Source organism: Equus asinus, chromosome 3 (assembly GCF_041296235.1).
Source record: "Equus asinus isolate D_3611 breed Donkey chromosome 3, EquAss-T2T_v2, whole genome shotgun sequence".
NCBI lineage: Eukaryota > Metazoa > Chordata > Mammalia > Perissodactyla > Equidae > Equus > Equus asinus.
In genome coordinates, this window is record NC_091792.1 from 156,715,365 (window position 1) to 156,732,321 (window position 16,957).

A 16,957-nucleotide genomic window follows, 5' to 3' on the forward strand; every position below is an offset into this window, starting at 1 on the left:
CAATACGGATGGGCCAGGAGGGAAGCATCTGTGCTCTGTCATTGTGCTGTCAGTGCCGTCGAGTGGATTCAGACTCCCAGCGCCCTGGGGACAGCAGAGGGGAGCCCTGCCGGTCTTTTTCACGCCATCCTCTCCCCTTCCGGCACCGTATCAGTGCTCCGCTGCTATTCATAGGGTTTCCATGGCCAGTTTTTCTGGAAATGGGTGGCCAGCTCCTTCTTCCTAGTCTGTCTAGTCCAGAAGCTCCACTGAGACCTGTCCACCATGGGGGACCCTGCTGGTGTTTGAAATCCCGGTGGCGTAGCTTTCAGCATCACAGCAACACACAGCTGCCACAGTGTGACACTGACAGATGGGAGGTGTGGTCCCCTGACTGCGAGACAAACCCAAGCCGCAGAGGTAAGAGCGCCAGAGCTTACCCACCAGACCACCAGGCTGGCACTCCTGCTGCACACGGGCCTATTTTGTCAGGGGACAGAAGAGCTCTGTGTTCTGATGACAGGTGCCCCTGGAAGCAGGAAGTTCTCAGGGACCTCGAGCCCCTTCTGGAAGCAGGGGCAGGATAGGCATGTCAGTTAGATACAGTAGTTACTTTTTAGAAAGGAATGAAAAGAATGGATAAGGATGTTCTTAAAAGGGTACTCAACCACATTTTTCATAATTAAATGTTGGGATAAAAAGTACCGCAGAGTCATTACCTATTTGTACCACCCAAAATGTCAAGTGTCCTTGGGAACTTGCTTAAGTCACCTCTTAAAAATAATCTAAGCCTAAATCTGCCGCCCTTGCTGTGGGCGCAGTCTCCAGGGGGACCTGACTTCCCACCTGCACCTGCCGGGCCGTCTCCTCAGCCAGTGTCTCCGGGTGGACTTTCGTCCCTTCCAATGCTCCGGCCCAAACCTGCGCCACAACTTGCCGTGGGTTCCCGTCACTCACCTGGGCCGGGCAGACGGCAGCCAGACTGGGGTACCACACAGCGTCACGGTCAGTCTGGTGTACAGGGCAGAGCTCCCTCCCCCAGGCCCCCAGCCACGGCTCGCTGCTCCTTTAGGGTCCTGGCGGAGGGGAGCTTGCCCCAGCCCTGTGCTCGTCTCCCCCCACAGGCTGCACGTTTGTCCCTGCCATTGAGGACCACCTGCCACAACTAGCTCGACGCCCTAAAGACACTGCAGGTTCTTTCGCTGCCCACTTTCTTGTCCTTTTCGATCTTCCTTCTTATCCAGCTTGCAGGCCGAGTACTCGGTAACACCCTAAATACCTGGGTGGCAAAACACCACCCCTGGGTGAGCCCCGCCGTCCACGCTCTGCTCGCCCTCTTGCCTCTGCCTCCCCGGCGCTGCATCCCTGCAGCTCTTCTCCCAGCACCGGCCTTATCCCAGCCCCAGCGTTCAGGGCTGCTGACCACCCCGGGTGGGGGAGCCCCAGGACAGGGGAATCTGGTGGTCGTTAGCTCCTCAGCCCAGGGACACTGTTCAGGCCTTGGCTCACATCCTAATCTCTGTTTCTTCTTGAACCCAGGACTCTACTTTTCTTTGTAACTCTCGCCCGCCTCCACCATTCAGTCCCTGGGGATTTCCTCCCCCGTGGTGTGCCCAAGGGCTCATCTCCCCAGTTCCCCTTGCTTGTTGCTCTGACATGACAGGCCCAGGCTCTTTGATGGTGACCGGTCTCCCCAAGCAGGAGTCACAGGGTGTCAGATGTGGGCCAAGGACAGGGCTCGGGTCCCCAGATCCGGGCACCTGCTACCCCACTGCCTAGCTCCTGAGACCCCACACCCAGTGCCTCTTGGAAATGCATGGATGTCTGTTCTCTGCCTGCTATCCTTCAAAGAGTTGGGGTTTTCTCCTGGGCAGTGTGTCAGCCTCCCCTGTGGCCTCGCCTGCACCTGCCCTCAGGCTGAACCTGTGCCATGGGGACCCTCGCCCCGCTGCCCCTCTCCGGGATCTGCCCGCTTGTGGTCCCCATTGGGCCTCCAGAAAGGGGACGTTCTCTGTCCTGAGCGGTCGTTCCTGTGGGAGACCAGCCGTTGGGCGCTCACCACCGTAGGAGAAGCAGCCCGTGTTACGTTACAAGAGCACAGTGATCGGATCTCTTCTACCTGTTGGGATGGTTTGGTGGCAAGTCACAGAATGGACTCTGGTGGAAAAGTCCGTGGGAGGGCGAGACCCAGGGCCTCTCTCGGGCTGTGTGGGCTCAGGCACTGGAAGGAGCAGCACCACCTCGTTTTTCTGTCTGAGGCAGAGACAGCTGCTCTCTGTATCCACAAATCCCCGTCTTCTGTGGTAGTGGAGCCCTGACCTTGAGCTGGGCCTCTGGGTACCCAAGAGCAGCCTCATTTCCCAGCCTCCTCTGTGCTGTGCCTAATTCCTGTCCAGTGAGAGTGATGGGAAGGCCACACCCATGAGGGACAGAGATACATCCCGTCCCCACCAGCTCCTGCCAGCCTTGTAGACTGAAGCCGCCTTACTAGCTCGGACTGTTATGTCAGTGACAGAAACTGCACGGCTCCTGGGGTCTCCATCTCACGGGGCCTCACACGCACTCTCCCACCAGCTCTCGAGGGCCAGGGGCCACACACCAGCCCCATGGTGGGAGGGGCCAGGCTACTTGCACTGACACCTCCCCCAGCCTGCACACGGAGCAGGGACTTCCCCCAACCAGTTCAGGACCCAGTTACCAAGAGAGGGGAACGCGGCTGCTGGTGGCAACAAACAGCAAGCGCCCACCACCCTCCCACCCTGCTTGGCTGTAGGGCATCCAGATTCCGGCCAGCAGTTCCAGGGGTCCGGGGATGCACGCGGACCCCCAGACCATCCTGGCGGGTGCTGGTGGTCTTGGTCAGCCTGCTGGCTCCAGGCTGCAGCAAACCCTCTACTCCTCGCTATTACTGAAGCTTCCGTCTCTGATCCCGATGCCAATCCCAGGAACAAGAACAGAGTCTGGAGTGGAAAGGAAAGGCTTTACTTTCTTTGCCAGGCAGAAGGAGCAAAGCAACGGCCAGTGCCTTAAGAATTGTTAGCTCCCCCTTAAGAAATGAGTAAAGGGTTTTAAGGGTTTGCTGCTTGCAAGGAGGTGGAGGTAAGGGAATTTTGCAGGTGGCTGCCCTTGCCGGTCTGTCTCCGTGGTGGACTCTGACGTCAGGAAGCCGAGGAGTTCGGCCTGGGAAGCTTCGGTTTCTCGATATTCTCTGGACATTAGTTTTCCTGTGATAAACTTCAAGGACCCACACTGTGATGAGCCCAACTTTAGTGGGAGCCCAGTGTGAGGCCACCTGGGCTTCAACAATTTGTAACTTCTGTTTGGCTCCATAGCTCGGGGAGTCAGAGGTTAAAGAAGCAGAGTGTAGCTAAAGAAGCAGGGGACGGGGATGTGTGCTTTGGGTTTTACCCCATATATGCTGGCTTCACTGTAGGGGAACCGATATCAGGGCCAGTATTAATTAAGGGCCTGTAACATCCCCACCCCCCACCTCCCCCGCGCCCTCCTCCCTCCCGCGGGCCGCCACTGTGGCCCTCCCAGCCAGGCCTCTTCATCCTCAGCATGGACACAGACTGCCCCCAATTCCTCCCACGCTGCAGGGTTTAGCAAGACTTCACTGAAGTGGGAGAGAAGAGCGATGATGCCATCAACGGGCTTCCGGGGGACCCAGGCTCTGTGCTGACCACTTACGCAAAGACTTCCTTGTTTAACCCACACCACCCACGCGGTGAGTACCGTCATTCTCCACCCTTTGTAGATGAGCCCTGCAGCTGGGCTCCAGCATCCTGCTCTGAGCCACTTAGCCTCACTGCTGTTCGCATAGTAGGTGCTCAGAAAATGTTTGTTGAATGAATAAATGAGTGATTAAGTAGATTTGCAAAGACAGATGGTGACCCTTCCAAGGTGCAGTTAGTTCTTATTTGGGAACATTCATAAATGACACGGTCATTTGCGCCTCTCATAGGCTTTACAAACGTATTAAACGAAGAATTCACTTCTCCTCACACCCATATCTATTTTGCATGTTTGGACTTTTTTGCATAATTTTAATAATAGATTATTTTCAATTTTCATTTTTACTTTTGTCCTCCTAATGTTGCTGCCTTTTGCAGATTTTCAGTCCCTCTCTGAAACTCATCATGTCATTTGACTGTGTGGGCCCCCTGTGTAATTCTGACAGTATCCAGGTAGAGATAATGGGGCTTTGTTTTTAAAAAAAGGACATGGCTGTTGGAAATGAATCACTCATGACTTGGGCAATTATTTTGAGCTCTAAAAGCTTCTCGGTTGCTAGGAAACCGCCCCTGGAAGCTGGGAATCCTTTGTTAAAGTTTGCATCCAGTGGCTGAACTTATGCAGGCCTGACCCAGCCGGGGGCTCCAGGCTGTTGAAGTCAGTTCCAGGCAGAGGAAGAGCCTGAGCAGGGGCCTGGAAGCATCCAAAGAAATCGCCCGCAGGGACCCGAGGTGGTTCAGGTGGCGAGAGCCCAGGACCGGTTTGGGGATATGCTGCCTGGGGTCAGATCCCAGCTCCAGCACTCACAAGTCTGTGGCCTTGGGCAAGTCAACCCCCTCTTTGTGTCTCAGTTTCTTTATTTCTAAAACGAGGGAAATCACAGCCTCCTCTCCGAGGGTGACTGCAGATGAAAGGAGATGATGTGCACAGAGCTCCAGCATGGTGCCTAGTGCAGTGACCGTTCAGCAGTGTGCGCTGTGAGTACAGTAATGACACGGACCGTGGAGGGAAAGGACGCTGGCAGGCAGCCGGGCAGATCCCCAAGTGGCCCACACGCCAGGCCAAGGCTCACGGACACAGCCCAGCGCGGGTCAGGAGCCTCAGAGCTTTCAGGGCCGGGGAGAGACGGGAGGACAATTACGTTTTCATCCGAGCAGACGATGGTCTGCAGGTGGGAGAGGTCGGGGAGGGAAGCAGAGTGTGCATGATTTCACGTGACCTGCTCGGAGGCTCCCCTCTGTGGCCTGCCCACAGGGCCTGGCATGGAGTAGAGGCCCGTCCATGTGTGCAGGCGCAGACAGAGCTGGCCTGGCTGCCCTGCCTGAGGCTGAGCTCCCCACTAGTCCCTGGACCTCTAAGGGCCCTGCCCTCCCCTCTCTGCCACCATCTGGCCCCTGAACACTGCCAGGTGCTCTCTGCAGGGTCTCACCCCGGCCACCCTAAAGAAGGGCAACGTGGAGTCCCATCCTGCCGTTGCTGCCTGCTTACGTGCTGTGCAACCTCAGGCAAGTGCTTGGGCATCTCTGAGGGCCCTCATCGGCTCAAAGTGGGCAGCAATCCACCAAAAGGAGTGGCTGGGGAATCAGAACGAGGGTACCTGAGTGTATTCATCTCCTAGGGCCACTGCGACAAATGACCACAAACTCAGTGGCTTAAACCACACACATTTATTCTCTCACAGTCTGTGGGTCAGAAGTCCGACGTGGGTCTCAGTGGCTAAAGTCAAGGTGTGGGCAGGGCTGCACTCCTTCCGGAGGCTCCGGGGAGAGTCCATTTCCTCGCCTTTCCTAGCTTCTGGAGGGGCCCACGTTCCTCGGCTGGCAGCCCCTTCCTCCACCTTTAGAACCAGCGACGGCAGGTGGAGTCCTTGTGTCCCATCCCTCTGAGCCTTTTTCTGTCGGGCATCTCCCTCTGAGCACAGCCAGCAGAGGTTCTCCACTTTCAAGGACTCTTGTGCCAGGCTGGTCCCACCTGGATAAGCCAGGATACTCTCGCCATCTCAAGGCGCACAACCGGAATCTCACCAGCAGAGTCCCGGAGCCTGTGCCCAGGCAGTGCCGGTCGAAGCTGCATTGGGTGGGGCCGAGGCTGTGATATTTGTTACCATCTTTTGAGCACCTGCCATGTGCCTGGCACTTTCACCATCTGGGTTTGAATCCAGACTCTACCACATACTGCTGAATTTGGGCACAAGTTAAATTCCTTAATCTCTCTAAGCCTCAGTTTCTCCATGTGTAAAGGGGGTCTAATAACAGTACTTCCCGCTTCCCCTACAAAAGGGATAATAAGAAGCCTAAATGAGATCTTGCACGTGAAGACCCCCACACCGTGGAACACGGGGTTCAATAACGTATTTTTTATCTCTTCAGTCATCCCAACTGAGAAGGAGCAACACTGCTCTCTATTTACATGTGAGGTTCAGAGAGGTTAGCCACATGTCCAAGGTCACACAGCCAGGAAGCAGCTTTCTCCTCCTTCATGCTCTGTCCTGAGGGCCGTGTGGCTGATGGCGAATTTAGCCAAGGTCGGTCCTGCCAGCAGACCCAGCAGAACAGCTCCTGCCTTCCTCCTGCTGGGCCTGAAGGGGGAAATGCCCTCTTGAAAATGGAGAGGCAAGGCCTGGGCTCCCAGGGGTGAGTTGGATGTGAGGGTCAAAAAAGATCCCGGGAAAGAGTGAGAATATCTGGAAATTGTGGTGGGCTCTGCTCACCTGCTTCAAACAATACAAAGCACGACCAGCAGCCCTGATGGAGAGTGTCGGCGCTGCACCGGGCCGTGCAGGGCTGGCTGGTTTCATCTCGCCCCTCCCCACACCCATACCCCACACCCACACCCACAAAGCCAGGATTATTAGAGCCCTGTCTCCCCAGGGATGACCTCAGAGCTTGGAAGGGCTCAAGGCTGCATTGGGGGCTGGAGGCACCAAGCATTGAGTGAGGCCCACCCACCTCCCCCTGGGCGCCCGCCCATGGGTCTCCATCCGCCCTCTGGGACCCCGCCCTGGGGTCGGCCTCACAGAAAACAAGCAGCCTTCTGAGCCTCGCTTTCGATGTAACATTTGTTATTTTATTGGAAAAAGCTGGTATTAACATATTTATAATTTTATTCAACAGCTGGCTAATTGGTGAGACACCAAAGAAAGCAGGAACGCACCTATGAGTTAGAGTCCAGAGCGACCGGGTCCGTCTACTCTACCGCCGCACACCCCTCCCGCCCGCCTGGCTCGGTCCTGGGGGGACTCACGCGAAAATCAAAGCCACCGACAACTTCACAACGACTATGTGCACGCCCGGACACTCAAGAGGAGCGGAAAACTCACACAGAGCAAGGAAGCAACGTTTGTGACGATTTTACTGGCCCTTCTGCCATTTCTAGCTTTGCCCCTCCCCCCTCAACACATCTTATTCACAATTTGCATCGCACATCATTATTTCCTGGGGATCCAGAGGAATGCTTTCCTTCTGAGATCTTTTTCTTTCTTTCTTTCCTTTTTTATTTTTTCTTTTTGGTTCAATATCCAAAGTTTAAAACAGAAGTCAGGAACCAGGAAGCATATGCGGACGTCCAGTGTCTGGTTTGTACGCCGTGGACGGTAAATGTCAGTGACCTCCGGCTGCAAATGCAGGTGTCCTCTCAGCATCTGAACAGCGAAGGGAAATGGATTGTGCCAAATATCCGAGTAATTGTGTAAGGCCCTCAGAGCTGGGTTTTGGCTTCAGCAAGATTTCTATACAATTTACCACATTCTTGAACCTCTTTATAAAGGGGAAAAGAAGGAACCCAATCCTGTGATTGTTAATTTTAATTAGAGTAGATATGTACATATAATACTGTCCAGGTCACCTGGATTTTACAGTGATATATAAACAAACATTCTTCATTCACGTTGATTAAAAAAGAAAAACATATCAATGGACCCATTTCCTCGTGTAAATATCATGGCCGGAAGTGAGCGCACATGCGTTTTGTGCTTTGACCCACACAAAAATACACCGTTATCCATTGAGAAAAATCTTGGGCGGGGTCTAGTTCCCGGATGAGGGGACATCTTGCTAAAAAAGGTTGGATTCCGTTGGGCCTCTGCACTCTGCTTTTGGAATCAAAATGCAAAGCCACGTGCTTCCGTGGCAAATCCATGGGCAAAGACAACAAGTGGGCATGGTTGGCGCGGTGGGCGGGTCTGGTCTTGACAGAGCAGGAGGAACACTGTGGCCCTCAGGAAAGTGTCCGCTGAGACGGTGTGATCATTAAAGAAAAGGTATCCTAAAATGGTCAGATCATGCAGTTTTCTTCTGGAGGCAGTTCAGTGCATCTGAGCCAGGAGCTCGGGTGCAGACGTGGGGCAGAGTGGGGAGTCCTGAAGTTACCCAACGGCGAGGAGCACCGGGGTCTTCTCCATTCTCCATTCCGAGTCTCGGACCCTCGTCATCATCCCACCTGCTCTGTCCTGCTTCACGGGATGAAGAGACGTCTCCAGAACCTTCCAGGCTAGACTGTCCCTTTAATATGAGCCACCAATGCAATGGATCAGGAGGCGCCTGTGCGAAGACCTGGACGGGAGTCCCGACCCCACTGCGTGGCTGGTGCACTCCTTGAGCAACTGTTTATCCTTTCGGGCCTCAGTTTCCTCGTGTGTTCAGAGTGGATGATAAATTATTCACCTTTCGATCCCTGGCACTTGGCACTCGGTGAGCAGTGGGTGTTTATGGAGGAAATGAATGAACACCCACCTCACGGGGTCATGATGGGGATTCAGAAAGGTCATGGACAGAGCCAGCAGGAGTTCCCACGAGGTGCCCTGGGACTGTGGAGGGAGGGCAGGAGTGCCCCGCAGAGCAGGCACAGGGACTGAATCAGTGCACCCAAGGGGTGAGCACCGTGCCTGGCACACAGCCCCGAGCGGCGAGGGGGGCGGGCGGGAGGATAACAGGCACACACACGGGTAGATCTCCCCCTCCCTCTCAGGAAACGCTCACGGACCTGAGATATTGAAAGACATTCAAAGAACCTAGAGGAGGAGCTTGCGTCCGCAAATTCTCAGCATGAATCCGCGACCCAACACCCAAAGGCGGGACCCTCAGCAAGGAGACAGTGGAAACCGCTCCGCTTATAATCAAAAGAATCCCTGGCTGGCTTGTTTGAAAACGCCCCATTATCTGTCCCCGGAGCCAAGATCTGGGGCCAGGGAGGCGCAGGAGAGAAACAGCTCCCAGCGGCTCCCAGTTCCCCGGAAAGGAAGCGCTGGAGTGAAAAATTAACCCAGAGATGAAAAATCCTAACAATGTGGTAAAGACCACAGGCAGGTCAAGTACGGGAAGGAAAGAACCCCGAACTTCAGGGCCCACAGTCACGCCCATTTTAGGACTCGTGGCTGTGAATCCTTTGTCGTCCTTGTTTAAACAGACCATCACCGGCAAGGGCGGTTCTGGCCCAGGGAAGCTGGGGAGGGACGAGGCTAAAGTCACCGACTGCACCGCCACCCCACTGCCATGGCTGTCCTTGTTGCCGCTGCCATCTTCCTCCTCTCCTTGGTCGCCGTCTGACGGTTGGGGACACTGCCAGAGGCTGGCGGGCGGGACCGGGCTCTGAGGGCCTAGTGCATCTCGGAGTTCACCTTGTCCTGGAAGATGTACAGGTTGTTGGTGGCGGCAATGGCGATGATGTTCTCGGCCGGGTGCCAGGCCGTGTGCAGGATCTTCTTGGTGAAGTCCAGGCTGTCCACGCTGATGTCGTCCCGCCGGCGTTTGCCACCCACGCACACGCGCCGCGGCTTGAGCACGGCCCGGGGCTTGCTGCTCTCCCGGGAGGCCTCCAGGGTCACGTCCCGCTTGGTGTTCCGGTCAAACATGCGGAAGAAGTTGTTGTAGGCCCCGGTCATGATGACGCTGGCGGGAGAAGGAGAGGCGTCAGGCGGGGAGGACCTCGGGAGACGGAAACGCGGCCCTTCTCAGGAAATAACCCTGGGGGCTGCAGGGCCATCGCTCCCTGGAAAGGGAGCCCGCGGGAGGAGACGTGGGGCCCCCCTGCCTCAGTTCCACCTGCCTCTTGGGGGTCTCTTGTTCTCCCTCCCATCTCAACTGCCATCAGAACACAGACTTAGGGCCAGGAGCTAAGACCCCTTCAGTGCTCTTCTCAAACATCATAAGAAGATGCCCCCGTACTTTCCCTTTAGTCTGGGAGAGACAGCCCTGGACTTTCGACGACACTAGGCAACAACAGAGGGGAAATAAACAGAGACACTAAGAAGTAAACTCTGTGGCTGACAAAGGGCAGATCCCTGAACCAATCAGACCTGCCCTTCCCAGCAAGGACCCGGGCTGTTGTCTGAGTAGTTGAGTGACTAAATGAACGCTCTTTGCACACGGTTGATGTGCAGATGTTCACAGACCTCCCCGCCCCCGCTACAGAGAGTTTTATATTTGTCCATCCACTCTGTTTCTCTTCCGCTCTCCTCTCCTGAGGAGAGGGATTCCTGCTGCATGAGACAAAGGATAAGTTCATCCGCACAGTAAGAGCCCAGGGAGAAGGAATACCAGCTACATGGGCCTGGGCCAAGAGGAGGTGCTGGGGGGGTTTGCCTAGCAGAGGCCCTGGGGCAGCATGCGGGGGGCGTCGAATTAACTGAGGGGGGTTCCAGGAAGCAATTCTGATGGCTGGGAAGTGGTTCCCTGCCATGTCCTTCAGGAGAGGCGTGCACAGACTGGAATGCCCTTCTCCCTTTCGGAAGCTGATCTGTGCTTCTGGACGGTGTCATTGCCTGAGACAGAGCCGCGTGGACCCCTAGGTTGACAAGGGTCACGCACACGCGCCACATCTTCAGTATCACCCAAGTTATAGGACCAGTAGAGTGGAGAGGATGCGAGAAGGCAGAGGTCCACCTGGATGGACCACGAGAGGTCGTCCAGTGCCACACCAGGCTGGGCAGGCTCAGATGCTCAGGGGCCCCCGGGTGAATGTGTCACAGGCTGAAAGTGACACATCTTCTTGTGACATGTTTCCTTCCTGTGGGAAAACCTGGGCTGACAGACTGACCCCAGGAGAGTGTGGTACCCGAGACCCTAACCTGCAGCATCTTTATGGGACACCAGGGGACGTCGGCCTCCTGTGCCCACAGGAGAACGGACAAGCTGTGACTAGAAGTCACACTGTCATCTCGCCTGTGGAGCTTCTCTTAATGTCGGTCCTTTCTGGATGGCGATGGGTGGGGTATGGGGTGGGGAGGCCCCTCTGCCGCCTGGGTCTCGCCAGCAGAGGGCAGAGGGTGGAGCGACATCTGACCACCTCCTAATGCGATAACACAGCACCATGACACAAGGGCCTCTGCTGTCTCGCTTCTCATTGATGAGTCGGCCCTAGGAGTTCTGATCCCTCACAGAGAGAAGCTTTTAGCAGGGCTGAGGCCTGGCAAGTTTGGGCCAAGAGCCGCCTTTTGGTTCCTGTCCACTAGGGGCTTCAGGCTCCCCTGTCCAGCCTGTGCAGCTCCGGGAGATGGCCGCGCACCACGAGGCTGGACTTCAGCCAGAGCCACGGTCTGCAGCGTCAGTGCCACGTCCCGACACCACACTGCTTTCTCTGACCTTGTGTCAGAGATCGGCAGGGGGACATTTGGGGGCAATGAGGACTGGAACCCCTTCCTTGAAGTGGCTCTTCTTCGGATGTCCCAGGGGCTTCCAGGAGGACTGAGGCAAGGCTCCCCTGGGTCCTGGCAAGGGACCGAGGGTACACACCAACTGGGTGATTGGAGAAGAGCTCCCTAGAAAGACTATTCACAAATGTTCTGGAATGTTCTAAGGGCATCACAGGGACTGGGACTGGTACATTTGGAGATTTTGTCACCACCCCCAGGCCTGGGGAGTGAAACAGAGAGAGAAAGGGGAGAGGGAGAGAGAGAGAGAGAGCGCGGGGGGTATCTGCTGACACAGGGAGCTGTGCCCAAAGGGACAGAGTCAGCCGAGAGGACAGCGAGGGAGGTGGGACAAACACCCCAGGCCCTCTGTCTCCTGTCTCAGGTCTCCTTCTAGGGGCCCCATTGGTTAAACCCAGCCAGCAGCCAGAGGGCAGCCATGGTGGTCAGCTTCCGGGCACAGCTCTGCGGACAGAGGTGGAGACGGGAGCTGGAGGGGCAGGTGGGGGACCCCTCCGGGCCCACTTCACAGCGCTAATCGCCGTGGGCCAGCGTCCGCCTGTGCCTGCTCCCGGGGCAGGCGTGTCTTGTGTCCAGTCCCCGGGGCCTGGCTCTGCCTCCGTGGGGAGCCTCAGCAGCAGCCAAGCAGAACCTGACCGGCCGAGCCCCTGGTCTGGGGGAGGGTGCTCCTGGCCCCCGCGAGATGCAGTAGATGCTTTGTAAATGGAATGGACGGGAGGGCCAGAACCTCCTGCTCACGGCCAGCCCTGCAGGTTCAGAAGGTACCTTCCCCAGCAGGTGCTCACTAAGGATTTGCCGAATGAATGAATGAAGGAAACGAATGAACAAATGCCATGGAAGGGTCACACATGGTCCCAACCACCCTCAGAGGTCAGAAATGCATGCAAGTTCCTTTCCCGGCCACCCCTGTGCACACTGATGGGGGACACCCCAGCGGTGAGTGGAGGGGCCTTCTCTGAGGCTTTCTGAGGACAGCAGAGCGGTGGGGGTGGGGGTGGGGATGGGCCCCCCCAGAGTGGGGGACAGTCAAACAGTTCTGCGTTTTTAAGAGATTTGTCTAATCTCTGGAGAAGGGAGGTAGGTGGCGAATTCTAATGTATTTTCTGGCTCCATTCTTTTCTGTTCTAAAATTCCACCTCTAAAGCCTTAATTTGTGTGAATAGACCAGTTTGCAGTTGAGACGATTAGCTGACACCCATGTGGAGGCACACCGGCCGGAGGAGGGGGGGAGCCCACCCCGTGCTGCTGGGGGTGGAGGGAGCCCCCACTTCGCTTCTGGACGTCAGCTCAGCCTGGGGAAGTTCAAACATCCCCCTAAATTATGACCCGTGAGACTTGGCTACAGTGTGACCCCCCAGTGTGGGAGCAGGGGGTCGGCTGAGCCTGAAAACGCCCCAGAACCAGAGACGATCAGGCGTTCTGAAGTCACTGGAGCCCATGCCCAGGTCCCCGGGGTAGGTGTGCACAGGACCCTTGGCCAGGTCCTCACCGGGAGCGCCCTCCACCTTCACCCGTGGCTCCGACCTGAGACCGGCCAGGGAAGGAGGGCGGAGAGCTGTTCCCACGGAAGAAAGACATGCCCGGCATCAGGCCCCACGGAGCCGGAGCCGCTTAGAGACTCCTGGAGACCGAGGGACGTCAGTGCTGGTGGCTCCCGAGGCCCCGCCTGCGGACCACCCTGTATGCGGCTTCCTAAGGGCCACGAGAGAGGACAGGGCTGCATGAAGCCAGTGCTGTCACCAAGGCTGGGAGGGCAAGAGGGCCACCCCGCTGCCCAGTGCCATGGGGTCCCGAGGCTGGGGGTGCAGAGGGGCTGCAGGCGGGGCTGTTCATCGTCACTGCAATCCCCATGCAGCCTGGGAGGCGACAGAGGGGAGCAACAGCCCCCAGGGTCTGCGTGGCTAGCTGTCCCCAGTTCCTGTCCCTCAGATGTAACAGGGCTGCGAGGTGGGGAGGAGAGGCAGGAGCAAGCACATGGCAGAAAGACCCAGGACCCAGGACGGCTTTAGGGGGTGGGGGCTGTAAAGAAACGAGTCAGGATCCAGGAGCAGGGTCGGCGTGTGCTGTGGGGTGTCTGTGTGTCCTGGAGAGAGCAGTGGGGTGGGTGGGTGCAGGCCAGGGCGAGGTGGGCAAGGTGTCCCTGAGAGACCGGGAGGGAGAGAGAGAGAGAGAGAGAGAGAGAGAGGGAGGGAGAGAGAGAGAGAGAGAGAGAGAGGGAGAGAGAGAGAGAGAGGGAGAGAGAGAGAGAGAGGGAGGGAGAGAGAGAGAGGGAGAGAGAGAGAGAGAGAGAGAGAGAGGGAGAGAGAGAGAGAGAGGAGAGAGAGAGAGAGAGAGAGAGGGAGGGAGAGAGAGAGAGGGAGGGAGAGAGAGAATGTGGGAAGGAGGCAGGGAAGTGGGAGGGGCAGGAGGAGGTGGGGGCTGCAGAGGAGGCCTGAGTGGCAGCAGGAGAGCTTGGCCCCCAGCCCCATCCTCCCACTTTTCCTCCAGTGCCCAGCACCTGCGTGAGGCCTGTGGAGCAGCCTGCCTGGGCACAGGCTTCTAACTCTGCCCCTGGCCTTGCGGAAGCCCTCAGTCTCTTCCCCTGTAACTTGGGTGCTGTTGACACACGAGGTGAAGGCCATCAGCCCCGGACCCCGTGAGGTGGGAGGGCAGTGCAGGAGGGGCCGGGTTTGGTGGGGGCATAGGGATCCACGTGTTTTCCTCGTTCTCCTCTCACAGCTCAATAGAGGGGTGCGTCAGTGTCCTGCTCTGCACCGGGGACTCTGAGCTCAGGCGGGGTGGCTCCTGGCATCGCACAGCCTGTGGGTGGGGAGTGGCTGCCCTGGATGCCAGCCCCGCTCTTCCCAGGCAGGAGCGCCAGCCCGGCCACATCTCACCCCTGATCGAGGGGACCTTCTGCACCATATCTGTTGTGCTTTCCAGAAGAGGGCTGGCCTTTTCCTCTAAGCTCGAGATCGCTGTGGAGGGTGGTGTGTGGGCGAGGCAGCGGGAGGGAGCTCCCTGTGCCCCCTCTGGAGTGTGTGCACAACCCGCCCCCATTCTCAGGCCACCTAAAGGCGGTTGGAATGCAGCCCGTCCCTGCACCCTCGGCGTCCACAGACCATCATCTCTCGCCCGGATGGACGGCTCAGCAGCTGCTCACTGATCTCCCTGCTCTGACCCCACCCCGAAGCCCACTCTCCCCCATGCTGGCTCTCTCACGACACCCACCCCAGGGAGGCCCAAGAGGCCTTACTAACCCTGGAACTTCACCTCTGCCCTCAGCGCCAAGCTACGGCCGCACCAATCGCTCTCCCCTACCTCAGAGCCTTCTGCTACGCTGTTCCCTCTGCCCCAGTGCCCTTCCACCCTCTGTGCACAAGTTCCTACTGGTTTCTCGGATTCGAGTGCCACCTCCTTCCCGAGGCCAGCCTCAGCCCCCCGGATGGCCCCCTGCTCCACTCCTGCCTGGGGGCTCCCCCCTGAGCTTTGCTGTAGGCTGCTTCCTACAAACCACGAGGGAGGTCCCCCTGGGTGGGCACCAGGTCCCATCTCTGCTGTGTCCCTGGTGCCCTGTGCTCTCAGGAGACCAGAATCTGCAGACCCCAGGGGGGCTGATGGCTACATGTCCTGCAGAGGGGGACGTTCAGACCTTGGGGGCCACCAGCTGGGATGAACTCTGACCTCCTGACTCAGGGCAGCAACCCCTCCAGGCCTGTCTGGTTCATCAGACAAGGGGGAACCCCCCGTGATCCTGACTGACACCCCCCTCCCCCACTTCACTCCCACAATAGGCGTCCCCTGGGGTCAGGCTCTGTGTCAGGCTGGGTCACAGGGAGGTCCACCTGCCAGGATCCCACAGGAGTGAGTGTTGACAGCGCCCAGATGCCTGTGGCCCCAGCTTTACTGGGCAGATTCCTGCTTTTCTCTTTCTTCTGCCCTTCCTGATCACCTGCTGTGCCGGCCCTGGGACATGGGGGTGTCACTGTTAAGGCTGCAGCAAGAGAGAATGGACTCTCACCTTCCCCCAGCAAGAGCCAGGGGCTCGTAACTGGGATGCCCCCCATGACCTCTCCCGTGACCTCTGCCCCCAACCCCAGGCTGCGTGGGGATGGTCCCTCGTTGCCCTATTAGGTGGTCACTCCCAGAGCCTACAAAGGAGAGGGGCCACAGACCCTGGGGAGCTCATGAAGCCCTGCCCGAGGTGGCCTCAGCAGCCTGGGGGCAGGCGCAGCCGTGGTTTTCAAACACTCACCCTGGATGGCGAATCTGAGATCCCCATGGGCTGAGGCCCCCTCCCTGTGCCCAAAGCCCATGCAGTGGGGCAGAAAGAGCAGAGCCAACAGCTCAGACGGGATCAGGAGCCGCGCAGGGCCCCCCTAGATGCTGGGTGGTCCGGGGCTGGTAACTGACCTCACTGCAAAGGCGGACAGAGGCCTTGCTTTCCCCACCGCTCGGCTCCAGCCTCACGGGCAAGCGTGCGCCCCAAGCCCAGGCGGTGTGGGCAGGGGCATGGGCCAGCCTGGACTCCAGCTCTGCCCCTGACACGCCTGCTAACTGTCTGTGCATAAAATGGGGTAATGGGCCCCCAGCCCCTGGTGAGGATGGATGAGGTAACTCAGTGAAACACGGAGGAAAGTGCAGGGCTCAGGAATCCCACCTCCACTGGCTTCTTCTGAGACGGGGAGCCCAAGACCAGGGGAGCAGAAGCCACGAGTGGATGATGAATGACTCCCAGAGAAGGGCCACTCTCTCTCTCCAATGCCCACAGGGGCCAGGGAAGAGAGGCAGCCCCTCCTTTGTTCTCAGAGACCCACTCCCTTCGCCGAGCGGGTGCTTTGACACGACACCCACTCTGATCCTGATCCATTGGGGGGGAGGGGGAGAGGGATGGTTCAAGTCCTCTGTGGCCCACACGGGTGCTAACCTCCTTCCTGAAGGTGCAGGATGCAGTGACGGGCTCTGGGGAAGAGGGGCCCCTCCCCACCCAGGCAGAGAGGGTCTTTTTCATCTCAGAGTACCAGGTCCCAGCACCCTGCAAACCACGGCCGGACGGAATGGCCCATGGCTTACATTCTTACATTCCAGAAGGTTCCCTTAACAGGAAAGGGCAGCCCCCTGTCCTGGCTTGCCTCTAGGCAAGTCGCTTCCCCTTTGCTAGGCTCACTTTCGTCATCTGCCTGTGGGACCACGATTCTGGCTGCTCCTGTCCCCCGTTCTCCTCTCCACCTTGGGGAAAGGTTCCTGCCGCATCCCTGTCAATCACAGAGCTCTGCTGTCCTGCCCTGTGGCATGCAGTAATCAACCACGTCCATGCTGATTGGCTCAAAAAGAGAGCACGTGACCGAGGCAAAGCCAATCAGATCCTCCCATGAGGATTCCCCATAGACCCTGGGGGAGTGGCGGGTGGGCTCTGAGGACAGGAAGGGGAACTGTTTGGGGTGGTCATCTGCAGCAGTGAGGGGCGGCCGGCTGCAGCAGGAGGGGATGAGGCCAGTGTGTGAGGCAGAGATGGGAACAGACAGAGAGGGGATGGCCCGTAGACACAGCGTGAGCCCTGGGGTAACCTTGCGGGGAACTTCTCACAACAAGCAGAGGCTTGTCTGACTCCTGCAACCA

General features: G+C 57.8%; 1 protein-coding gene across 3 annotated transcripts in view; it reads right to left on the bottom strand.

The window, feature by feature from the left end:
- Positions 1–6,758: 6,758 nt before the first annotated feature.
- Positions 6,759–16,957, bottom strand: part of PPP2R2C (protein phosphatase 2 regulatory subunit Bgamma) — a 141,291-nt gene continuing 131,092 nt past the window's right edge. For all 3 annotated transcript variants that reach the window (XM_044767858.2, XM_044767859.2, XM_070506268.1), the window contains exon 9: positions 6,759–9,599. In XM_044767858.2, the coding sequence (XP_044623793.1) occupies positions 9,308–9,599 (292 nt within the window). In that variant the 3' untranslated portion in view covers positions 6,759–9,307. The remainder of the gene's footprint in view (positions 9,600–16,957) is intronic.